Source organism: Chiloscyllium punctatum, chromosome 17, assembly GCF_047496795.1.
Source record: "Chiloscyllium punctatum isolate Juve2018m chromosome 17, sChiPun1.3, whole genome shotgun sequence".
In the NCBI taxonomy this organism is placed as follows: Eukaryota; Metazoa; Chordata; class Chondrichthyes; order Orectolobiformes; family Hemiscylliidae; genus Chiloscyllium; species Chiloscyllium punctatum.
In genome coordinates this window covers 84,404,760-84,431,334 of record NC_092755.1, presented here as the reverse complement: position 1 = coordinate 84,431,334, position 26,575 = coordinate 84,404,760, and the positions used below count along the sequence as shown (strand labels likewise).

At 39.3% G+C, this 26,575-nt stretch overlaps 1 protein-coding gene across 3 annotated transcripts in view; it reads left to right on the top strand.

Moving 5' to 3' along the window:
• The first annotated feature begins 489 nt into the window (after positions 1 to 489).
• Positions 490 to 26,575, top strand: part of dgcr8 (DGCR8 microprocessor complex subunit) — a 43,783-nt gene continuing 17,697 nt past the window's right edge. For 2 of the 3 annotated variants that reach the window (XM_072587749.1, XM_072587747.1), the window contains exons 1-9: positions 490 to 596; positions 2,816 to 3,824; positions 5,267 to 5,429; positions 9,233 to 9,375; positions 13,252 to 13,600; positions 14,966 to 15,163; positions 20,114 to 20,215; positions 23,499 to 23,597; positions 25,105 to 25,187. In XM_072587749.1, the coding sequence (XP_072443850.1) occupies positions 3,120 to 3,824; positions 5,267 to 5,429; positions 9,233 to 9,375; positions 13,252 to 13,600; positions 14,966 to 15,163; positions 20,114 to 20,215; positions 23,499 to 23,597; positions 25,105 to 25,187 (1,842 nt within the window). In that variant the 5' untranslated portion in view covers positions 490 to 596; positions 2,816 to 3,119. Of the gene's footprint in view, positions 597 to 2,812; positions 3,825 to 5,266; positions 5,430 to 9,232; positions 9,376 to 13,251; positions 13,601 to 14,965; positions 15,164 to 20,113; positions 20,216 to 23,498; positions 23,598 to 25,104; positions 25,188 to 26,575 lie in introns of all 3 variants that reach the window. The other variant, XM_072587748.1, reaches the window with a different exon arrangement.

The window sequence follows — 26,575 nt, the reverse complement described above, 5'->3', positions numbered from 1 at the left end:
GGCATCACTCTGCATGATCAACCAACTGAGTTTACCGACTGCCATCCCCTCCCAAACACCGGTGCACACTTCCGAATGAATAAATATAAGCATTTTGATATTTAAAAAAGGAATCGCTATCTTTACTAGGGAAAGGCAGTATTCATTTCCTCAATTGTTTCACCGCACTGCCATGGTGCTTGTCAATCAAGTGTAAGACGCATGCGCATGTGACGGTCAGTGGCCGAGCCAGGAGCCGCTGGGCGGAGCGATCCGATGATTGACGTGAGCTCCGGCCGGAACGGTCCGGCAAAGCAAAGGCGGTGATTGAAGGCCAGGGCGGCGCGGCCTCCGAGGTGCCGATTGGCTGACTGCGACCATAAACAAATCAATCAAAGCCTGTGCCGAATGCGTGCCGTCGCCGCCACCGTCCGCCGATGATTGACGGTCTGGCGGCCCCGCCTCCTCCGCCGATTGGTCGCCCGATACGTCAATCATCAGTGTCGTGCATGCGCGTTGGTGAAGTTGGAGCTGAGGCTGCGGCTGATGCCGGAGCTGATGGGTGAAGGCAGGGCGATGAAATTCTCTGATGTTTATCAATGTGATGAGCTTTCACGGTAGGTTTTCTTTTGCGCTAAGCTAACGTAAAGGCAGCCTTGAAGGCGCCATTTATTTAATTATTAACAATTCAACAGCAGTTAATCTTCGAGGAGCAGCTTCACGAAATAAGTACTTTTTTTTGTCGAAGTCTAGACTAGGCCTCACGCAGGCCTGGCGGGGGGGGTCTTTCTCAATCCTCGCTTAACTTTAAATTAGGCTCAAGGGTCGTTAATACCGGGGTTCAGTGTTTCATTGTAAGTTGGTGCAGGGGTTTGTTTGTTTGACTGAATCCTCTGGTGGGTTGGCGTTGGGTGAGTAAGAATGAACCTCACCAAAGGCCTGTTGCTGTGTGACTTCCATCGATTCTGATCATGCTTCCCCTGTCATAATGCCTCAGCGAAGATCGCTGAAAGGCGAGGGTACTGGAGTTTATGGATAGATCGATATTTATAAGGCATCAAGGAGCTAATATTTCGACGGGAGTAAGGGGATTTTCGTTTTCATACAATCACACAGCACGGAAACGAATCCTTCGGTTCAATCATAATGGTCCAAGCCGATCATAAACCCACACTAAACCATTCCACACCTGCCAGTGCTTGGCCCGTATCCCTTCAAACATTTCCTAGTTATGTTCTTATCTAAATATCTTCTAAATGTTGTAACTGTACCCGCACCCACCACTTCCTCTCGAAGTTCATTCCGCACACGAACTGTGTAAAAAAAAATTTGCCCCATGTCCTTTTTTTTAAAACTTTGTCCTCTCACTTAACAATATTTCCCCTAGACTTGAAATCCCCAAAACTAGGGGGAAGACACCTGCTGTTCACCTTTTCTATACCCCTCATGGCTTTATAAATCTCTATAACGTTATCCAATCTCCTTCACTCCAGTGCAAAAAATCCCAGCCTATCCAGCATTTCTTTATCAGTCAAACCCTCTATTCTTGCTAACATCCTGGTCAATCTTTTCTGAACCCTCTTCAACTTAATAATATCCTTCATATAACATGGTGACCACACTGAACATGGTACTCCAGAAGAGGCCTCACCAACCTCAACATGGTGTTCCAACACCTATACTCAGGTTTGAGTACTGAAGACAACCATGCCAAACATTTCCTTTACCATGTTGTCAACATACATAAACTTCAAAGATTTATGTACCTGAGCCCCTAGGTCTTTCTGTTCTACAACCCAACACAAATCTCTACTTTTAATTGTATAGGTCCTGCCCTTGTTTGTTTTCACATTTATCCAAATTAATCTCCAACTACCACTCCTAAAGCATTAACGCAATTCATCAAGATTTCTTTGTAATATATATAACATTCACTGGCCACTAAACTTCTAATTTTCTTACATTAGAAATAACTTTACACCAATATCTAATGCTTTCTTTTTTTTTCTTTGCTACATCAGAATTATAAACTATTGAGTTAAAATGTATTGGAATCATCTAGTTTTTTTAATATTGAAATTAAAATGTCAGCTGAAATTGGCTATTCTGCAAATTTGAATTTTTAACCCAGTACTGCTTGATTCATTGCATCAAATTTGTGATTAATGTGCTCCTTGACATTAAGCATTCTCTATATCTTGGTTAGTGAAGACATCTTTTCTATAATTTTTTTGCATTATTATGTGTGTTACTTAATCAGTTGCTGACTTGTTGATTACTGCTTCATTAATAACTTGTAACCGGTACAAGTCCTTTTATAAAATTATCAATTTGGATGGAGTAATATTCTGAGATACTTATTTAGCTAGACTCACTGGATGATGAAAGATTGCTTTTGAAATAGCTATCATGGTTTCATCAGAGAATCAAATAAAACTAGAGAATAAGTTGCATCTGTAAAACACAATGAGTATTTAGAAATAAGAACATAATCAATGAAAACCAATCTTGAAACTACTTTTTCCAGTGCCTTCAGTACCTAGAACTTTCAGCTCTGAAATTACCTTTACTGGGTACTTGTATAAAATTGCTTTAATGCATTAGTTTAAAATGTTTTACTCCACTGCATCAGTAAAGCTGTTAACCCATTTGTTTAATGCTTCAGTTAAAGTAAACAGGAATGAGTGAATTAAGAAAACAGCTTAAACAGAACAGAAGGGAATTTGAGTACTCTACTAATACAATGCATTCTTCTGGCAGCTAGAATTTCATTGATAGTTTACGCATAATCTTTTTGGTTGGAAAGCATTGATTGCATTTTATTGTTTCTCAGCAGGTGGTGATCAGTAGAAGATGGTGTCAAGGACTCAAGATGATGAATTCTATCTAATTGCAAGCGTTGATTAAGCTGAATACATTGTGATTTCCAATAATTGAGACAGTGATTCTAAAAGCTGTCTACTTTAATGAAAAGAACAATGTAGTCAGCTTAACTGAATCATCTGTAAAATTTGCTTAGTACCATAACTTTTGAGAAAATTTATTTGAACTGGCATATGTTTAATTTCTTAGTTGGGTATTTGACGAAGATATAATTTGTTTAGGACTCTTTATAGCTTAGAATTAATAAGTTCGGAAAAATGGAGACGTTTGGAAGTATGCCACCTATGCCCAAAGAGCCACTGAATGTGGAGAATCAGCCGTGTCCCCCACCTCTTCCTCCAAGTGCGCCGCCGCCTCCACCACCTCCCCTGCAAATGTCCAGTGACGCAGAAGTTATGGACGTTGGCTCTGGTGGTGATGGACTTTCAGACACTCCCGCTGGGGACTGTAACACGTGCAGCCAAGACCAGCTTCTTACGATGGAATCCACTGCCTTTAACAGTCAATTTACAACAGTATCGGAAAACTGTCCGCAGAATCCAAGAACAGCACGTCATGCACCGGCTGTTCCTAAGTTTGCCCCTGATATTAAGTTACTCAAAGATGTAAAAATTAGAGTTGTCTTTACAGATAATAGTAAAAGCAAGGACAGACAGGTAGTTTATACTGGTGTTGAATCTGGTGAGAAAAGTACCGAATTTATCAATAGCATAAATGGAGATTTGCATGGCATTCCTTTTGATAGTAAAGTAGTGGGGTCAGGGGGTATTTGTAGTAAAAATACTAGTAAGCAAGAGATTGAAGACAATCAGGAGAAAAAAGTGGAATTTGCAGTACTCGATGAACTAGAAGACTTTACAGAAAACTTCGAAACTGATGATATTGAGGGAACAGGTTTCAAATCTGAAATGATCATTCAACAGGATCGCATCGATGAAGAAGCTCTGAGTTACTCTTTTGAGGTATGTGAGCAGGGTTCAAAATACTCACGTGCATGTTATTGCACGTGGACTTCTCCTTGTGTGATATAAATGGCTTCCCTACCTTTTTTTCTTTTTTTTTCTGTCTCCCTCGCTCCTGCCTGATGCATGTAACCTTTCTTATTCAAGATTGGACTGTCATTAAATTGCAAATAATATTTCTCTACTCCAGTGTTTCCTAAGTGTTGACGTTTGGAGGTTGTACTGATTTTTAATTGTTCCCTCTATTTACATGCATCAGGTAATATGTTTAGTATTTTGAACCCTGTATGTGTTTTTCTCGCCCATTATGACCAGCACACTTCACCATCAACAACTTTTCCAGCTGGTAAAATTTCAAACAAAAAGTCCATTTATTTCAGTCCACAATGCAACAAGTTATATTTATATTTACACATGATTGATAAGTTTTTTTTTAATGACTATGCAAGTTGTCTTAATTTTTTTTTGGTGCAAAAATATCCTTCCATTCCTACTTCACTTCTCTTTCCACAACTGTGCTCCTTCAGTCAATAATGGATGAACAGAAATACAAACTGCTGCGTAGTTCTGATGCCAGTCCCTTGTCTATGAATTGGTTAGTCGGAGTTGTGTCCACCCATCTGTAGGTGTGTATGGATGAACCAACTCTGAAGACTGACCAGAGCATTAGATAAAGCTCAATACAGTGATGGCATCGAGCCCAGGCTGGAACCTTAAACTCTGACAGTGGAAGTGTGCAGCAAGTATCTTTTGTATCTTCAGTGTGTTGTGTATGTTTCAATTTAAAATAACTTACCCACTTTATAAATAACTATAAAGCCAATTTTTTATACATAACTTATTTTAGTCCTGCAAAGAAATTTATGTATGTGTCGAATGCATCCAATTCAAATACTAGCATCCCACTTAATGTCATTGTAGTAACAAAGTCGATTGATAAGATACAAGCTTGTATTTGGGCACACCCAGATTAATTCAGGTACATTATTATTGTTTTGAGTTTCTTTTTTTAAATAACATTTCATAGCTTCAAAGCAGTTTAAGTTGCTCACAACCTTCTTTGTGTTATAAAGTAATTTCTGTATAATTAAAAATGCTTTTAAGTTGCCCAGAAATAAAGTGGGAACACTTGAATGATTGATCCATAGTTGCTGTGTGAACCACAGCTTTATCCCTCAGTGGAATATCAGATTCTAAATTTAACATTTGGCTTAAAGTGTACATATGTACTTTATTTCAGGCATCTGGGGAATGATCAGTATTTGTACTTAATACTGTACAACTTGGTATGAAATCGTATACTCCTTTTGTTTAAAGGAACAAAGATAATCCAATTGACATAATTGTGTCAGTGCAGCTAGAGTTAAAAAGTGTTTTAAATGTCCTATTTAGAAATCTTCATACTGTTATAGTGGGATGGCCTTCAATGCTGTATTTTACAGGATGATTTTGATAATGATGTTGATGCACTACTGGAGGCAGTGCTACCTCCTCCCAGAAAGAGGAAACGGGTAGAAGAGGAGAATACTGGTGACAGTGACCACCAGACTGATGAAGAAACAAGTGTGCAGCCAATGATGACCAAAATTAAAACTGTGTTAAAAAGTAAGTGGATGACACACTCTAACAGGTTTTGTTTTACCTGTTGAAGATATCGTACAACTCAGTAGATTCTGGTCAGACCTTGCTAAGATGCCAATTTTTCACAAGTATTGTCGTATTGGCCAAAGATTTTCCTGTGAAGAGTGTCACAAATTACCCTAATTTATTCTTCAGGACCATTCACATTGACAAAATTTTCAACAGGGATCATTGTTGGTAACAAATTGTGAAACTGCTACTGATTTTTTTTCTTGCGTGTGTTAGCATCCCAACTCCAACCCTGCAAATTAAATTGTCAACCTGGAGTTTGAGCATTTTTAAGGATTATGGCTGAGCAACAGTATTTGCACAATTATTGATGGAAGCATATTCTATCAAGAGTTTGTGGTTTGTCTCCAATCCTAGTGAGATTTCTCTGGATATGTCAGTTTTTCATCAATATCTTGATTGAGAGGTTATTTATTAATTGTGATACTACTGTAAAATGCAAATGTCTATTGAATTTTAAGATTCTTTCTGAAAAGGAAAAGTTATAGTCATAGAGTTGGATAATGGAAGTAAACTCAACTGACATCAGTGACTTTGAAATTCTTGGGTATAAAGATTATCTTAAGATGTTAGTGTCCCAAAAACAGAGTGCTGGAGAAACGCAACAGGTCTGGCAGTGTCTTTCAGAACAAAGGGTCACTGGACTCAACATTTGGCTCTGTTTTTCTCTCTACAGGTGTATCCAGACTCTGTGTTTCCTTAGCACTCTGTTTTTGTTTTATTTCAGATTTCCAGCATCCACAGTCCTTTGTTTGTAAAGTCCCTCCTTCATTCCTGTCAGGTCATATAGAACTAAATGATGAAACAAATTTAACCAATGCTTAAAAGCTTAAAGGAATGTCAGATTAGTAATGCGCCTTTAAAATGGGTACTGGACAGTGTTTAAGAACAAGCACCTCATTCACCATGTTTTATGTCCATGGTTGAAATAGTGTACAATAGATTTAATGAAGATGAAAGTCCTTTGAGCTAACATAGGAACAGGGCGAAGCCTTTCAGCCTGTCCCTCATTCAGTGAGATCGCAGCTGACTTGTTACATAACCAAAGATTAGCATGCAGAGTTAACAGAATGCTGTCAACCTATGATATACACTGAACAATTGACTTGGCAGCAACTGTTGTTTGTGGAAGCAAGTTTCAAAACTCTTAACACCGTTTTTGTGTAGGCGTGTTTTCCAATTTTGCACCTGAAAACTATGCCTCCAGATTTTGCGCAGAGTCCTAGATTCCCCAATTTCTTAACATCTTGCAAACTTTGATCAAGCACTTAATACTTTACATTTGATCAAATTCCACTGAAGTTTGTGTAATCTCACTTAATTTAATTCCTGGAGTCCAGGTGTCATTCTAGTCAATCCACACTCTTTACAAGGTTAATACATTCTTTGTAAGGTGAGATGCCCACAAGGACACTCCCATACCTTGTAAACTGGGTTTAGCTATATGATTTCTAATCCCTATGCAGTAGTCCTTTTAAATATAAAACGTTTCATTCAATTAAATTTTTTTTAATTTACTTTCTCTGCATGTTCATGACATTTGAATAGCCTGTATGCTGAATACCCAATTCGTTTGGTCTCCTGCTTCTAACCTTTCACCATTTAGAAACTATCCTTTTAGGTTAGAACTGATATAAAACACACTTGGCTTTAGTAAAATCCAATTCCCCCATATTTTTATTCATTCACCTAATGTTTTACTATCCAGTGTTATGCTTCCATCTAGACGACTTAAAATGACAACTATCTTTTACTGTTCACAAACTTGGAAATGTGGCTTTCTTGCCCATCATCAAAGACATTTGTAAATGCAATAAATAGTCAACCCCATTGCAAATCCTTCTGGGGTGCTTTTTCTTGCCAATTGGAGTAACTGTGCGTGATCGCTATTTAAGAGGTATAGTTAGTAAGTTTGCAGATGATACCAGAATTGGAGGTGAAGTGCACAACGAAGGAGGTTACGTCAGATTACAACAGCATCTTGATCAGATGGGCCAATGGGCTGAGGAGTGGCAGATGAAATTTAATTTAGATAAATGCAAGGTGCTGCATTTTGGGAAAGCAAATCTTAACAGGACTTATACACTTAATGGTAAGGTCCTAAGGAGTGTTGCTGAACAGAGACCTTGGAGTGCAGGTTCTTAGCTCCTTGAAAGTGGTGTCCCAGGTCGATAGGATAGTGAAGAAGGCGTTTGGTATGCTTTCCTTTATTGGTCAGAGTATTGAGTATAGGAGTTCGAAGATCATGTTGCAGCTGTCTGGAATGTTGGTTAGGCAACTGTTGGAGTATTGCATGTAATTCTGGTCTCCTTCCTATATGAAAGATGTGTAACTTGAAAGGGTTCAGAAAAGATTTGCAAGGATGTTGACAGTGATGGAGGATTTGAGCTATGGGGGAAGTTGAATAGGCTAGGGCTGTTTTCCCTGGAGCTTCGGAGGCTGGTGGCTGACCTTTTTAGAGGTTTACAAAATTGAGGGGCATGGATAGGGTAAATAGGCAAGGTATTTTCCCTGAGGTGGGGGAGTCCAGAGTTAGAGGGCATTGGTTTAGGGTGAGAGGGGAAAGATATAAAAGACCTAAGGGACAACTGTGACACAGAGGGTGGTACATGTATGGAATGAGCTGCCAGAGGAAGTGGCGGAGGCTGGTATAATTGCAATGTTTAAGAGGCATTTGGATGGGTATATGAATAGGAGGAATATGGGCCCGGTGCTGGCAGGTGGGACTAGATTGGGTTGCGATATCTGGTCAGCATGGGCGAGTTGGACTGAAGGGTCTGTTTCCATGCTTTATATCTCTAACTCCATGCTGCTCACCCATTGTCCTCGTCAGAGCAATATCTGCCCTCCGTTCTGAGCTTCAACTTCAGGTAAGAATGACCTTTGATCAGAATAGGGGAAGATGTTGGACTGAACAGAAATTGAGGTAATTCAGTAATTTTTACAAAATCTTGATGTTGACACCGGTGTTCTCTTGTCTGAAGTTCAATAGGTTCACTGATCTGGGATTTGTGCCAACACTGCACTGAAATGGGTTTATCAAGAAGTGTACTTTTATTCTAACTTTCTCTATTTTCTTAATTCCCAGATTCATTTAGATCTGGGAAACTGAATTGTTTTTCACTTAGTGTCCATCCAGGAGTATTCTTTGGCCTCTGTTGTAATGGGATTCTGATCATTCCTTTTTCTTCCGCCACCAAATCTCCTGTTGCACTAATTAAAAGATAAATTAACAAGTACTATACACAAAGGGCTGTGCAACAACAAAAAATAGTGGAGGCTACATTCAATCATTCTTCATGCTTTTTATAGTAGCAATTGCAGTTATGACTTCCTTTTGGGTTTCATCAGCCTTGTGTGGTTTTTTTTTGACGACCTTGGTGGTGATCAGTCTACAATGTTTGCTCAGTCATACATCAGCCATGTTCCCAAACCAAACTAGTCCCACTTACCTGCGTTTGGTCCAGATTTCCTCCAAACCTTTCCTATTCATGTACTTATCCAAATGTTTATTTAATGTTGTAACTGGAGCTGCGTACCACTTCCTTTGGCAGTTCATTCCATATATGAACCACTGTTTTTCTTTTTTTAAAAAAAACGTTGCCCCTCATATTCTTTTTTTAATCTTTCTCCTCTCATCTTAAAAATAGTCCCTTAGTTTTGACCACCCTTCCAACCTGCATTCTGTCTTTGTATTGTGATTGAATTATGACATCTTGTGCTTTTCTTGGTATTACATTTGTTTTAACCTTTTATAGATCGTGGCCGTCCACCAAGTGAACCCCTTCCTGATGGCTGGATCATGACATTCCATAATTCTGGTATTCCAGTTTACCTGCACAGAGAAACCAGAGTGGTTACCTGGTCACGACCTTATTTCTTAGGAACCGGAAGCATCAGGGTAGGAGATAAATTCAGTAGTATGTTATGGAAATAATTTTATGCTTTAATTTCTGATCAAGGCTATAATTTATGTCCAGAAATGCACTGAATCTGGTGGCACTTTTTTTTTCATAATTTGTACATTGAATGTAACATCATTGGCTAAACTAGCATTTTTTGCCCTTCCTAATTTAGCTGTCTTCTTAAATTGCTGCAGTCCTTGGGATGGTGAGTAGTTTGAAGGAGAACTTGCGGGAGGTGAAATTTCCCATGAATCTACTGCCCTTCACCATCTAGGTGATAAAGGTCATAGATTTGTAAGGTGCTATTGAAGGTGCCTTGGTGAGTTACTACAATTCAGCTTGTAGGTGATGATGTTGTTAGTTACGATAAATGACCACCAGAGACTGAGTACAAATTTACAATCCTATATTCAGGCAAAATGAGGGGTTGCATGGTCTTTATTTTTCTTGTAAATATGAAAAGCCGAATTAACCCTTACAATCTAATTCATTTTACTAGTACGCCCTGATGTCCTTTTGCATTGATGAAGAGAGTGAATGCTGAAGGTTATGGATGGGGTGCCAGTCAAGTGGTCTGATTTGGCCTGGATTGTATTGAGTTTCTTCAGTGCTGTTGAAGCCTCCATCCAGGCAAGAGGAGAGTACTCCATCACACTTCTGACTCTTATCTTGTAGATGGTGGGCAGGCATTAGGGAGACAGTGAGTTATTGATTGCTAATGACTTGCTCTTGAGCCATATATGGCTGGTCCTGTTCAGTTTCTAGTCAGTGGTAATTTTTGGAATGTTGACAGTGGGGGAATTGATGATAGTAATGCCATTGAACATGATTGGGTAATGATATCTTTCATTGGTGAAAATCATTTCCCAGCAATTGTGTGGTGTTTGTTACTTGCCACTTATCAACACCAACCTTACTGCATGTGGACATGAACTGCATCAGTATCTGAAGAGTTGCAAATGGTGTAGAACTTCATGCTGTCATCAGCAAACATCCCCATTTCTGACCTTAGAGCAAAAAGGGCACTGAAGCAGCTGAAGATGGTTGGGTCTAAGACCCTACCCTGAGGAAGTCCTACACTGATGTTTTGGGACTGAAATATCCTTAGATCATAGGCATCACTGAGGCCAATATTTGTTGTCATGCAATGATAGTGTTGGCTTATTTATTAACAGCTGTAGTCCATGTCGTGTAGATGCCTCCACTTGAGTTGAAAGGCCCTCAGTTGGCACAGTGTTGGCATCCCTACCCCTAGACCTAGAGGTTTAGGTTCAAGTTCCACTTGCTCCAGAGGTGTGTAATAACATCTCTCAATAGGTTAATGAGAAAAATAGGCTAAGTAAAAATTTGGTGACACCGTGGCTTAGTTTGTTAAAGCAGCTGCCTGGTACACAGTCGGATCCTGAGTTCATATCCATTAGTGCTTTAAATGGATTTTGTGACATAGTGGTAGTGTTGCAATCTTAGAGCCAGGAGGCCTGGGTTCAAGACCCACCAACTCCAGAGGTTTTTAAGAACATTTCTGACCAGGTTGATTTTTTAAAAAAATGTCAATTAAGTTGACTTAATGTTCGTGAGTTTTTTGCATTTATGCCATTTCTTGTAGAGATTAGCTGGGCAGCACTTTGTCTGATGTTATATAAACGAACCCACCACCAAAATAACAAATTACTCAGTAATCAAGTTACAAACACTGCCCATCTGAAAGTCTTATTTACACTATCCCAATTGTTCCTCTGGCTATGTTGAGACTGCTCAGGCCATGGATTAAACTCAGGTTATTTTTGACCTTCCTATTGAATTGTGGTTCTCCAGAAACGTGCAGACACTATTTGAATTATTTTCTTACACACAATCAACGTTTAGTTTCTTGTGCCAAACATGGATGCTGTGATTTATTTATTATTGTGACCAGTCCTCCTCTTTCAAACCCTTCTGCCAATCAGCAAATCAGGTCCAGTAATAATATATTCATTTTGGAAGTAGCAGATTGGTTCATGTGTAGGGTGTTTCATCCTGGGAAAGCAAGCTTAAAAACTTTTTCTCATCCCATGCTTCACATGTTCTCTTATCTACTAAGATGGTAATTGATACTACCTGTGCATTTGTGTTTTTGTCTTGGCTACATTTTTTTCCTTTGTGACAATACTGTGCCACTAAGATGTGTTCTGTCCTGCTTCTCTTGGAAAGGTCACAGTGGTGCCAAAATGTTTTCTTCAGACAGGCAGTTGATAAATTGCTTTGAGTTCTTCTTGGGTTTTTTAAGTAAGACAAAAGAATCATGAGTGAATGGAGTCAGGCTCTCACACGCAAAAGGATTTTGGCTTTGCATTCAGTTGGTGGTTTTTGTTGGCTGCTGGAACTAAAAGCTTGAGTTCTCTGCTGCTAGAGTGAAGTCTTAGGCAGCGAGGTTTCTGTTAGATTCTTTTTTCTGATACTTCTTGCACACTTGATGCAACTGCAACACACCAACTTCTGTGAACAAGCAAAATTTTATTAAGCACAGTACAATACAAGCTTTCTGGAGGAACTTTTAGCAAACACCTTGCAGAGTCATGTCAAAAGCTCTCCCTGAACAAACGAAACAGTCCTTCCTTTATACAAAGTCTTCACATCACTATTAGTAACCCCCACAAGGCCACTCCACAGTCACATGCCACCTAAGACACAATGCACTGACCACACCATCTCCAGAAACAATGTAATGCAAATCATCCCTTAATGGACAAATCTGTTGTAACTCGCTTTTTTTTGTGACTGTAGGGGAGTAGTCAAATTCCAGCTGTAATGTTCTTATTGATTTCTGATTAGGGGATGAAAATGTAAATAGTAGGAGGTGATAATGTGAATAGCTTCTGAATGGCAAAGAAATTACCATGTAAATGGCTCTGAAAAGTAGGAGATGATAATGTAATTTCTTAATCTACCCGTAAGTCAGAGGCATTCCACCCTATCCATGGGATACCCAATTTCCTGCAGGTCAGCAGAGCAAGCTAACTCTTTTTAATATCACGGTTTCCTCTTAAAAATCAAAAGGGGCATATTGGGTGTTTCTTCTGGACTGGATGAGACAGCACATGAGAATAATAACTCTGTTGCTGAATTGCCTTTGCCAAGGTGTGTGTTATGTTATGCTGCTTGTACCAGAACAGTAGTTGATTAGTGGTTAAATCATACATTATCTTAAGTACTTCAATATAGTAAAGTTATACTGCTACTTGTTTTTGTATTTTAACTTTTTTTTGTAAGGATAAACTGTTTTGATTCTAGCGCAGTGGTGGACCAATCAAATCGTACCTGGAACAGAGCGCTTAAGCTTGTCTTTTAAAAAAAGATATAAAAATTAGGGTCTAGGCAATCTCCATAACATAATTTGGGGAATTTAATGTGGTCCATAACACCTTTTTTCCCCTTGTTCCATAATCCTGATTTGTATTGTTTATTGTCACTCTCCCTTTGCTGTCTCAACAGTACACACCCCACTATGGGACATGCTTCTTCCTATGCAACACCTGTGTACTGTACTGTTAGAAATTGCTTTGTGGTATCCAAGACGAATTGAAATTGGCTTGAATGTTATGTTTTACATTTTCCTATCCTTATCTTTTTGCCTTTGCCAGTCTTTCATTGACAGTATGCAATCTGTTGGTGCTTTGTTCTCAATTGTTTGCCAGGTGATATGCAATGGAAGTAGGATGGTCAAGCTTGCTTTCTGGGTTCTTTTTGGTACTCCACATCACAACCTTGTTTTGGTCCTTGCATGCAAATAGGTTTTATTCAGCAAACACGTTCAGTTATTATTGCCAAACCATCTGTTAGATTAGATATCTGACCGATTAGTCGGTGAAAAGTTTTTTTTTTGTTCTATGTAGAAACATGATCCTCCACAGAGCAGCATTCCCTGTCTACACTACATGAAGATGAGAGACCAAGAAGAAAGCGAGCAGAATAAGCTGGCTAGTAATGGAGAGATAATGAAAGTGACCACAAATGGTGAAATGTCCCCAGACAACTGTGAAAACACGTCTTTAGGAATAAATGAGAAACCAGACTGCACTGCCACTAATCAAGACTCTAGTACTAATTCAGTACCTCACAGTAGCTCGGGTACGATGTGCTCTAAATCCTTAGATGAAAGAGATTCTTCTGGTGGAATTGTTGCCGCAGGAGCCCTTGGACAGGTGAAGGCTAAAGTAGAAGTATGCAAAGAAGAATCTATTTGTAAGCAAATTCTTGATCTTTTCTAATATAACTTTTCTCTGGTTTCAGCATTTAATGTGTCATTTAGCTTGTGGGTGTGTGAATGTATTTGGTGGCCTTTTGGTGGTATTTTTCACTTTCTAAGGTGCCAATGCCAAAGTGTTCATGTTGTCAGGTTTCTCCCAGTTTTAGGATTTGGGTTTCCTTTGCATGAAGATAATATGCAATGACTCAGTCACTTGTGTTTGATACAGGCTGCCTTTCTCTGGGTGCTGTCAAGTCCAAATTGTGCTGTCCCTTGATGACATGCCTGAGGTTCAGCGTATTTTAAAATGTTGCACTATCCCTCAAATTATGTTTTTAACATTGCACTTATCATTACACTTATGGAAAGACGGAAAATAATAACTAGTGTAGACTTTTGGCTCATTGAGCCTTTCCATTTAATATGATCATCCTGACTTTGTTAACTCCACACTCTCTCCTCATTCTCCTTGATGACTTTAATCCCTAGAAATCTATCTCTTTTTTGACCTCCACTACCTTATGCAAAAGAAAATTCCGTAGGTTCACCATCTTCCAAGTGAAGAAATTTCTTCTCACCTCAGTCTTACATGGTCTACCTTGCATACTGTCTGTCCAGCCCTTTCAGAATTGTATATGTTTCAATGAATTTCTCTGTTAATCCTTTAAATTCCAATGAATACAGGACTAATTGACCTTATCTCTCCTCCATATGAGAAATATGCCATCCAAGAAATCAGCCGTATTGACCTTTTGCTGAGCTCCTTTGGTGGCAAATACATATTTTCCTAGGTAAGGAGACTAAAACTTGGCTCAATATTCCAGATACAGTTTCACCGAGATGCATCAATACATCCTTGGTCCTAAATGGAAATTCTTTTAGCAATGGAAGCCTGTGCTCTTGACCTCCTATCCCCTTATATTGTGAGATTGGATAAGATCCCATATTGTCACCATGAATGATATGTTGTACTGAAAGTCGTCATGTTACCTGGTTGGTTGGCCAGCTGAAATATAAATGCGCAGCTTTGTTTCTGAAGTTTCATATTTAACAGTAGCGCAACTGACTGAGTGGACTAGTTTCTTCCAACTGCGCCTGGTTTCTGAAGCCTGTTTGAAAATCCATGTTCATAACCTCATTGGTAATCTTCCCATTTCAAAATAATTTCCATTATTGTTAGCTAGCCTAAACAATTATCATTAAGTAGTGCAAGTAAACCTCAAGGAAGTTTATATTTTATGCATGATTTATTTTCAAGTCCAAAGGTGTATCTTGGGGCTGTTAGTCTAGAAAAGTACCATAAACTTGGATTTGTACTGTTCACATTGCATTTTATTATGTAATAAAAATCTGTCTTCCAGCTCTTGAGGAATTTAAAAAATACTTGGAAAAACGCTTTGATTTTGAACAAGTCACTGTGAAGAAATTTCGGACCTGGGCTGAACGCCGTCAGTTTAACCGGGAGATGAAGCGGAAGCAGGCAGAAGCTGAGCGGCCAATTTTGCCAGCCAATCAAAAACTCATTACTCTCTCTGTTCAGGATGCACCCACAAAAAAAGGTAAAAGCAACATGTAAACATTCCACCATCATCTAATGTGAGCTGTTTGAATTATGCTTGCAGAATCTTTCAGAAAGTGAACTTGAACTTTTGTGATTGCAAAGAAAATAGTATACAAGCTTGATTATAAGTTCACATATTGAGACTTGAGGACCAATTTCTTATTGTAGCTTCTGTGATCTTATTATTCTTCCACAAACATGGTCGTCCATTTTGGCCTGAAAAAGGATAGATCAAGGTATTTTCTAGATGATTTGAAGTTAAATGCCCAAAACAACTTGGACATTCAAGTGGAAAGATTTTTAAAATGTTATAACAGGTGCATAAACTTATCAAGAAAGCTAATAGAATGCTAGCATTAGAGGATTGCAATAAAAGGATGCAAAAGTTAGACTGGACTTCTGTAAAGCCTTGGTTAGATTCCACTTGGAGCACTTTGGGAAACACATGAGGAAGGATATGTTGGCTTTGGAGGGAGTACAATGTACGTTTACAGGAATGATACCCGAACTTCAAGGGTTCAGTTATGAGGAGGAATTCAAGATTCTGTTGAATTTGGATGGTTAAGGGATGATTTGATTGAAGTCTTCAAGTAGTTAACAGGAAACAGCAGGGTAGATAAAGATAAACTACTTTCACACTTCCATAGGTTGGGGATTCTAGAATTAGCGGGAATTGGCTGAGAATTAGGGCCACACCATTCAAGGGAGAGGTTGGGAAGCAGTGGTATCAAAAGTTCGCTTCAGACCTTTTGACTGCTTCAGTGTATGCTCTGGTTGAGTATCTGAGAACTTGAGAAAAATCTATTTACCCATAAATAACCATCTTCAGCCAGAACTGCCAAGTAGGTGATCCATCTTTGTCAGCTTGGACATCCAAACCATTTCAGAAGCTAGTATTAAACCAGTTCAGTCCATTCTACATGTCTTTAAGAAAGGGTTGAGTGTACTGGATACCACAAAAGATTGTTGGTCCCAATTATAATCCAGTCCTTCTACTGAAGACAGGTATAATTTTGTTCTGCAATTTATCATAAGCTGTTCAAGTATCGATGCAGCGCTGGGATTTACCTGGCAACGTTGAAACTTTTCTTAGTATTTCCTGTCCGTGAAAATCCAAGCAAAAATCTAATCCAGCCAATGACCAACCCATTCAGCCCAATTTGAATCATTGGTCAAGTGGATGAAAAGATCAGTGGCAATAGTATCGTTAGGGAAGACATTTGGAGTTATACATGCCATAAAGGAAGAGGTTTGTAGTTAATGACTGGCCTCCAACACTCTCCAGGACATTGTTGCAGGAGTCCCTCCAAGTAGAGTCCTAGGTCCAAGCATCTTCAGCCACTTAGGATGGAAGGAAGGTCACTGACTAAGGTCAATCAATCATCAACAAGCGTCTCCGTTTCTATGTTCAGCACAATTTATGACCACTCAGATCCTGAAGCGGTCCATTTCCAAATGCAGCAAGACCTGAACATTGGGTTTGGGCTGACAAGTGACAAGCAACATAATGGCCACACAAGTGCCAGGCAATGACCATCTCCAGCAAGAGAGAATCTAACATTGCCCTTGACATTCAATAGCATTCTGGCATTAACCGTAAAAGACTTTATAGTCATGGAGATGTACAGCATGGAAACAGACCCTTCGGTCCAAACCGTCCATGCCGACCAGATATCCCAACCCAATCTAGTCCCACCTGCCAACACCCAGACCATATCTCTCTCAACCCTTCCTCCTCTACATATACCCATCCAAATGCCTTCTAAATGTTACAATTGTACCAGCCGCCACCACATCCTCTGGCAGCTCATTCCATACATGTACCACCCTCTGCGTGAAATAGTTGCCCCTTAGGTCTCTTTTATATCTTTCCCCCTCTCACCCTAAACTTATGCCTTGATCCCAGGAAAAAGACTTTGTCTATTTATCCTATCCATGCCCCTCATAATTGTGTAAACCTCTATAAGGTCACCCCTCAGCCTCCGCTCCAGGGAAAACAGCCCCAGCCTGTTCAGCCTCCCCCTGTAGCTCAAATCCTCCAACCCTGGCAACGTCCTTGTAAATCTTTTCTGAACCCTTTCAAGTTTCACAACATCTTTCTGATAGGAAGGAAACCAGAATTCCACGCAATATTCCAACAGTAACCTAACCAATGTCCTGTACAGCTGTAACATGACCTCCCAACTACTGTACTCCATACTCTGACCAATAAAGGAAAGCATACCAAACGCTGCCTTCACTATCCTATCTACCTGCGACTCCACTTTCAAGGAGCTATGAGCCTGCACTCCAAGGTCTCTTTGTTCAGCAACACTCCCTAGGACCTTACCATTAAGTGTACAAGATTTGCTTTCCCAAAATGCAGCACCTCGCATTTATCTGAATTAAACTCTATCTGCCGCTTCTCAGCACCTCTGGTCCCAATCCTGTTGTAATCTGAGGTAACCCTCTTCACTGTCCACTACACCTCTAATTTTGGTGCCATCTGCAAACTTACTAATTGTACCTCTTATGCTCGCATCCAAATCATTTATGTAAATGACAAAAAGTAGAGGACCCAGCACCGATCCTTGTGGCACTCCACTGGTCACAGGCCTCCCGTCTGAAAAACAACCTTCCACCACCACCCTCTGTCTTCTACTTTTGAGCCAGTTCTGTATCCAAATGGCTAGTTCTCCCTGTATTCCATGAGATCTAACCTTGCTAATCAGTCTGCCATGGGGAGCCTTACTGAAGTCCATATAGATCACATTTACTGCTCTGCCCTCCTTAATCTTCTTTGTTACTTCTTCAAAAAACTCAATCAAGTTTGTGAGACATGATTTCCCATGCACAAATCCATGTTGACTATCCTTGGGCTGCAAGAGCACAAGAGACTAGTACTACTTCAGTGAGTAACTCACCATTTCACTCCCCAAAGCTTGTGTGCCAAAGCACAAGTCAGTATGAATGAATACTGTCCGCTTGCCTGGATGAGTGTAGCTTCAACACTCAAGCTTAACGCCATCCAGGACAAAGCAGGTTGCTTTGATTGGCACATTATTGACAAACCTCCATCCCCTCCACCACGGAAGCTCAGTAGCAGGAGTGAGTACATTCACCAAGGCTGCTTCGCACCTTTTAAACCCCAGCCACTACCATTTAAGTCAGACAGAGGCAACAGGTACATGGGAACACCACCATCTTCCCCTTTTAAACAAATCAGTCACCATCCTAACTTGGAAATAAATTCCTTTTCCACTTTCACTGGATCAAAATTCTGGAATTCCTCCCTATTGGCATTGTGGGTCTACCAACAGGAAGTAGACTGAGAGGTTCAAGTAGGCAACTCTGCACAATTTTCTTGAGTGCAGCTGGGGGTGGTTAATGAATGCTGACCCAACCAGTGATACCTTCATGCCATATATGCCTAATAAAATTAGTGTGAGGCAATGACTATCGCCAACAAGAAAGTCTAAGCATTTACCATTAACGTTCAAGTATTACTCGACAAATTATCATGATTTTAGCATCCTGGACTTAAGCATTGACCAGAAACTTAACTGTATCAACCATATCAGTATTGTGACTGTAAGCCCAAATTGGACACTGGTAATTCAGGAATAAGTGACTCATCACCTGACTCTCCAATACTTGTCCAGTATCTACAAGCACAAGTCAGGAGTGTAAGAGCATGCTTTCTGGATGAATGGAGTTATTGCAACATTGAAGAAGTCTGATGTGTGCAGGAAAAAGCACTCTGCTTGATTGACATCCCTTCCATCAGCTTAAACATTCACTCCCTCCTTCACTAATATATACAGGCAGCAAGGCATTACAGAAGGTCGTCAAAGTTCCTTTGATAGGACTTCCCAAATCTCTACCACTAAAAATAAAGGTTTGTGGAAAATCCAAGTTGCGCACCATTCAGGCTTGAAGATATTGCATTTACATTGTCAGTTGTTCAAAATCCTTGAAGCTTTGAAACCGTTTGTTCGTGGCATGTGAATGTAGCTGGCTCAGACTGTATTTATTGCTCATTCGTAATTGTGGAGAGTCATGAGCAGGTACACGTAGTGTTTTTCCTACCATTAGTGAACTAGTTGGCTTTCTATGATAGTCAGTACTTAGATGGTCATTTGCTAGAGTTTTGTTCCAGGCTTTTATTGAATTCGGATTTCACCATTTTGTCATAATTGGTTTCAACCCCATGTTTTGAAAGCATTAACCTGGTGTTCTGAATTACCAGCCTGGTGACAGTACCACCTTTCTATCTAGCAGCAGTGTGGGGATAGGTAAACCACATAGACTGCAACATTCAAGAGTATGGCTCACTATCACTTTCTTGAAGGCTTTCCCAAGAATTAAGAGATCCTCCTGCATATCTGTCTCTTTTTTTTTGCATACTGGCAAAATCAATGCATTGCACTTGAGTAGTAGCCTCACCTATGTCCTAAACATGTCAGATCCTCCAGTTATTGATTTACTTACTTGTGTTTTGTAGTATTCAATTTGCCTTATTGATAGGTTCTTTACCTTTCAATTGGACGTCTATTAGCAGAGCAACAGCAATTTGTTTTTACATAGCAATAAAATGGTGTTGCCTAGAAAATAAAAATGACTTTGACAGGGAAAAGTTGAGCTATAAAATAGATGTAATTAACCATAAAAATTAAAAATGAAATGCCTTGAAATGTATGTGCTTATCAATTGCATTCATTGTCATTACTGGATTGACTATTAAATGGAAATTTGGTTGAAGACATGAGTCCAGTTTATGATTTATTTCGTAAGCAATGAATGAATGATTTATTTAGTGATGGTACTTAATCTGGATGACTGCATAGTAGTTATGAAATTTTAATATTTAGTATTGAGTGCCATCTGCAAGGATCTAAAACTACTTGCAATTGAAGCTTTCTTTGGATTAAATCAAAATTAGTTTTCTCCTTTTTTTTTGTTGTCATAGAGTTTGTCATTAATCCAAATGGGAAATCAGAAGTCTGCATACTGCACGAATATATGCAAAGGGTCCTGAAAGTTCGCCCTGTTTACAATTTCTTTGAATGCGGTAAGCCGCCTCCTGTGAGTGTGTTTTGCATTTTATTTTGAAGCTGTTTCTAATTCATTTGCCTCTATTGAAGAGAGTAACCAACCACAACTACACGTTGTTTTAAAACAATACTTTGCATTGGAAAAACCCACTTTATTGTCAGTGAAATGTAGCTTCGGTCACTATGTGTATAACTTGATAAGGTGAGCACTAATCTTAGAGCAATGGTGATTATGCAAAAATGAAATCATAATGTATAAGGCCCTTGGAGTTTTAAGAATAGAATTATAGGGGTTTGCTGTAAATTCTCAGTGTCAATTGCTGCTGGTATTGAGTGTGTAAAGCATTTGGTTTTCAACCTCCAACAATTTCTGTTGCTCTGATCTCCAATGGTACTTGAAGTTGATAAATCATCAACTCCAGATGAAATGCTTCCCAAGATGCTGAAGGAAATTAGAGTGCAAATTACAGCAATTTTGTCGATCTTCATTGATTTTAGAGTGATCAGAGAATTGCAAACATTAGACCCTTTGAGGATCAGCTCAGCATTTGCAGACTAGTCAATTTAACTTAAATTGTGGGGAACTTTGAAAAACAGTTGAATGAGAGAACAAATAGTCAATTGGAATGTTGGGGATTGATACAGAAGAGAATGTGTTGCTGAAAAAGCGCAGCAGGTCAGGCAGCATCCAAGGAGCAGGAGAATCGACATTTCGGGTATGATTCCTGAAGAAGGGCTCATGCCCGAAATGTCGATTCTCCTGTTCCTTGGATGCTGCCTGACCTGCGCTTTTCCAGCAACATATTTTCAGCTCTCATCTCCAGCATCTGCAGTCCTCACTTTCTCCTCGATTGATATAGCAGAGTTCTTTTGAAGAGGTAACATGGGATTGATGAAGGGAAGGCTGTTGAAATGGTGTACATGGACTTCTATAGGGCTTTTGATACAGGTCCATACAACAGATTTGAAGAGATTTGAATAAAAAGTACTGTAGCAACATGGATACAAAATTGGCAAAGGGGTATGAAATAGCGCGAAGTTATTTTTGGGGCAGCAGGAAGGTTTGTTGGGGAGTTACCCAGGGATCAGTATGGGACCTCTACTTTTCCTGATATGTACAAATGATCTAATGACTTGGAGATGCTGGTGTTGGACTGGGGTGTACAAAATTAAAAACCACGCAAGACCAGGTTATAGTCCAACAGGTTTAATTGGAAGCACTAGCTTTCGGAGTGCTGTTCCTTCATCAGGTGGTCTCTATATTGGTGTACAGGGAACAAAATCAAAGTTTGTGCATAACAACAAAGCTTGAAAATATTTTAAACTTTGAGGAGGACAGTGTAAAACTCCAAAAGGAGAAAAGCTGGGAAAGTGGGTGGTTAGGTGGAATTCATGTGGAGAAGAGGTAAATGTGGCACCTTGATACAAAGTACATGGCACAGTATGAAATAATATAATAAATGCTCTTCACAAAATCACGTTCACCTATCCATGTGAAATAAGTAACAAATCAATATCTGTGGGCAAAAATCACATCCATTGTGTTTTTGAGCACTTTAACCACGTGCAAAATTCATCATTCGTGAGGGTTCTCAGAAACAGAGCCCTCGCAGATTCGGAGAAATAACTAATATTATAAAGGGTGTGCAGGAGCAGAGAGACTCGTGTTAATATACATAAATCATTAAAGGTGGCAGGATGTTGGAACTGTTAATAAAGTGCACAGTATTTTCAGCTTTGTTAATAAGGGTTATAAGTGATAAGAACAGGGAAGTTATGATGAATTTGTATCAGACACTAGTTAAATTTCAACTGGAGTATTGTGTACAGCTCTGTTTGCCATTTCAAATGAAGACTGTCAAAGTTTGGAGAAGAGCTATTTTAAAATGGTTCCAGCGATAAGATGCTTGAGTTGTAAGGAAAAACGTAAAATGTTGGGACTGATTTCTTGCTGAGGCGAAGACCAAGGGAAGATTTGATAGGTTTTCAAAATAATTAAGGGTCTGGGCAGTGGATCGAGAAAAGCAGATCCCTTGGTTCTAAAGTATTTTGCAAATCCAAATGTAAAGTAGGAAAAGTATTTTTCACATAACGTGTAGTTAGGGTTTGGGATGCCTTGAAGCATGATGAAGATAAAATCAGTTGAGGTATTCAAGAAAGTATTGGGTAATTTTTTCTGTTCAGTGTGCAGGGTAAAGGCAGGAAATTGGCACTAATTTAACATGCTCAGAGTGGGCGCAGACACGATTGGCCAAGTGACATCCTTCTGCACCATGATGGTTGTGATTCTATTAACACTATGATGGGTGGTGGCATTAGTGGCCAAGCAAAATGTCTTACTATTTTGAATCGCATCACCTAGTCATTGGCAAAAGTAGTGATTTTGAACAAAATAATTGATAACAAATATAAGGAATTCATCAATATTGTATTTACAGTATTGGACTGAATGTTAATATTACATGCTCAAATCTTCCAATAGCAAGTTGAGAATGTAGTCAAAAATTGGAATTTTCAGGGAAACTTCTTCAGTTCAACACTGTTCTTTAGGGTCAAGAACCTTGTAGCCCTGGTTTGTGTAATTCGCAATCATGCAATCTAGTGGACTCTTCATGTCCTCTGAATTATTTTTAAACCATCTGTTCATACTTTTTGTGGCACAACTGTGGCAGTTGAGGCTTGAACATTATGTCCAGAGTAGAAATGCTATCAGTGTGCCACAAGACCCCTGAAAATACTGTACCCTAATGAACTAATTATTCTATGATAAATTGTATGGTTCTATATGGGACAAGCTGGGTATCTCTTTTTGGAGTCTGTACAGACACAATCGATCAAATGGCCTCCTTCTGTACTATAAAATTCTTTTAATTCAGGGTAACTTGGGATAAACTTTTAAGTGTAACCGTGCTTATATTGTCATCTTCATGAGAGCACTTTGTCTCCACACGCTCCCCCACCGCACCTTCCCCCCCCCCCCCCCACCCCCGAAGGAAATTGCACCATACATGTATATGAGCGAGCTACTATATAAGGTGTCCTGAAAATAACTAGACTTAAGTCAGCAATTCTCCTATCTAGAAAGTATCATTTGTTTTAATTGGCTGAACTCTAAATTAAGTCAAGACTTTTCCCTGTTTATGTGCAAAAGGCTTGAAAGTTTTCTGTAACCCCTTTTTATATAAATTTAAATCCCTAGTTTTAGATTATTCCACAAAGCATTATCTGTTTAACTGTTTTCTTCATCATGAAGTGCTAACTTATCAGATCTATATTTCTATATATGTATTTCTTTTTCAGAAAATCCAAGTGACCCTTTTGGAGCCTCGGTCGTTATTGATGGAGTAACCTATGGTACAGGAACTGCCAGCAGCAAAAAACTTGCAAAGAATAAAGCTGGTATTTATTGATTTATTAAAAAGAGCTTTCCTTAATTTTTCATAAGGTCACCAGATAGATTGAATGGGCTCTCTCCATGCAATGTCATCCATGCAGAATACAAGCTCTTGCCACTGCATGATGGTGTAAATCATTCTTCCTGGCACCTTTTTCCAGCTAGAAGTTAACTTCTGTATAAAATATTTATTGATCTTTTTGTAAATTTGTACTTGATAAGTCTATTCTTGTACTTTTTGCCCATCTGTACTGATATAATTGAAATGTAGTTCTGCAGGGATTTTTTTGATAGTTTTTTTCCTAACTTTAAAAGAATAAAGACATCTTGTTGCTGAGGTATATTTAACTGCTGATCATGAGCAGCTTATGCAGTGTCCAGACATCTGTTTGTCTTTCCTGGAATGACGAGTGTCAACACCCAGTTTCACTTAAAGTTAATCACTGTATTCTTACCTGACACCATCCTATCCCACAGCTGAGTAGAGATTCCTGTAGATATCTGGAACCGTGGGCCTGAGCTCTTATCTCCCTAATCAACTGATGCTGAAACCATTTGTGGCATTCCTACTTTAATCTGTGCTGAGATAATCTAATTCAGTGCAAAGTGAAACTAAACCTTTGAGAGTCTCTAGTTCAATTACTCAGTCTAAACTGCAGAAGCATTTTAGTTCAACATAAATGCTGAATCCTAACAACCCTCCTTTGGAATTGGTTGCAGCTGGACTGAGAATGTGAGGTTTTAAAATGAGAGCATGAGCAACCAAGTGTGACCCATACTTTGGATAGATCTCAGCTAGTATACTGTGTGCAGTTCTGGTCATGACAGTATAAGAAGGATATAAGTGTGGAGGAGATTCACCAGAGTTTTGCCTGGTTTGGAGTATTTGAGCAGTGAAGAGAGGTTTGATAAACTCTGGTTGTTTTCTTAAGAGCAAAAATGGCTGTGGGGAGAACCTGATTTGAGTATAAGGTTGAGGGGCACAGGGTGCATAGGAAGCAGCTGTTCCCTAGAATCTGTAATGAGAAGGTATGATTTTAAGGTGAAGAGCAGGACACTTAGAGGGGATTTGAGGAAAATGCATATTATGCTGGGAATCAAATGCAGTGTTTGAGAGGGTCTTGGGGGAAAAGCAACCTCTATTTTAAAAAAAAACTCGCAATGAAACCTTTGCAAAGTTCGTGGATGAGCACTTGAAATGAGCACATTCAAAGCTGTGAGCCAAATGCCAAAAAAATGGCATTGATGTAGATAGGTCAGCACTGACTTGATAGGCTGAAGGGTCTCTTCTATGCTGTATGACTCAATAAAAGGAACAGGAAAGTAATGTTGGTATTTAGTTATAGAAAATGTCCACAATTTTTGGTACCTTACCATATGTGCTTGCTTAATTCCACATTTACTTAATCCCTTTTAAGAGGTGGTTTACTAGATTTTGTCTCATCAGTTATTTTTAGTAATTCTAATAATAACCATTGTGCTAAAATTGGTATGAATTGTTGATGTTGCCAGCCCGTGCTACACTGGAAATCCTCATTCCCGACTTTATCAAACAGACCTCGGATGAGAAGCCCAAAGACAGTGATGAACTTGAGGTAATTTTGTTGTTTTAAGTCCTTTTTTTTTGTGTGTATGTTTTTCTAAATTTTGCATTCTCTTAACTGGGATTCTTTTCGGTCTGAGGGAGCAGGACAGGAGGTGGGGCAGGAATACGAATCAGAAAATGGAGGGAAGGTATAGGCATGGCTATGGATGGTGAGCTCTTCGCCTACCCTCCACGACGGCATTTACCCAGTAGCAGGAAAGGTGTAGGAATAGCCTTCCACCCCAGAGGCTACTTTGTGACTTATGTGGCTGTAGACATTGTCCTCTTGGTGACAAAGGCCAACCTCATGACAAGACTCCTATTCCTTGCCAGTCTTTGAGCCTGCATCCCCAATTTCATTTACTTTGTTTCACAACAGCATCTATGCTGCTTCTCCTGGCTGGGTGCAGTCCCAGCAGTGATCGCAGCTTCCACTGTGCTGCTAACACTAGAAAGACCCTTCAAAGGAACTAAAGCCCCTATAGAAGTTCATTGTTTGCCTGTTGGACATAAACCAGTCCAACAGGGATCCCCACAGCCAACTGAAGTTGGGTTGCCCAGCTTTCTGATCTATTCTTAGAGCCATAATCATCCCAATAAAATCCCAGCAGCTGCTCCCTGTACAATTGTCTCAAAGAACTGTGCAAAACATTTCCTTTTCCTGTGTTCATTTTAATTGACTTGTGCTGATTTGCATCCAAGGCATTCATTTATTTTGTTTGCTTGCATTCCTTTATCAGCTGTATGGTGCTTTATTTTCTGTTTGTTTATTTTTATTTTCAAAGTGGTAACTTTAAATGTAATTCTGTTTAAAAATATGTTGGTGTTTTAATTATGTTTACAATAGTGTTTTCCTGTTTGTCTGTAAATAGTAAATCTCTAACATTTAAACACAGCGCTTGTTGTAAAGGATCCATTAACATGGAAAGATAGAGGAATTTTTTTTTAATTACTTGAATGTTACAAATTTTTCTCCTGCTGTGGTACAACTTATCACCATTGTCAAAAATGTGAGCAGAATTCTCAGAATACATGTGTATTGATGTGAAACTTCCTGAGTGAGCAAAGCTCTTCAGCTTTGAAGTTACAGAGCATCAGCCAGACAAGGAAAAGCCACAATAAGGTTTGTGATTATAATACAACACCAGATTGTAGTGCAATAGGTTTATTTGGAAGCACTGCTTCTTCATCAGGTGGTTGTGAAGCAGGACCATAAGACACAGAATTTATGGCAATAGATTACAGTGTCAAGCAGCTGAGATGATATATTGAACAATCTCTAGGTTTGTTCTCGATATCATTTCAACTGCATGACACTAATCTATTGCTATAAATTGTGTTTTATGGTCCTGCTTCGCAACTACCTGAGGAAGAAGCAGTGCTTCCAAATAAACCTGT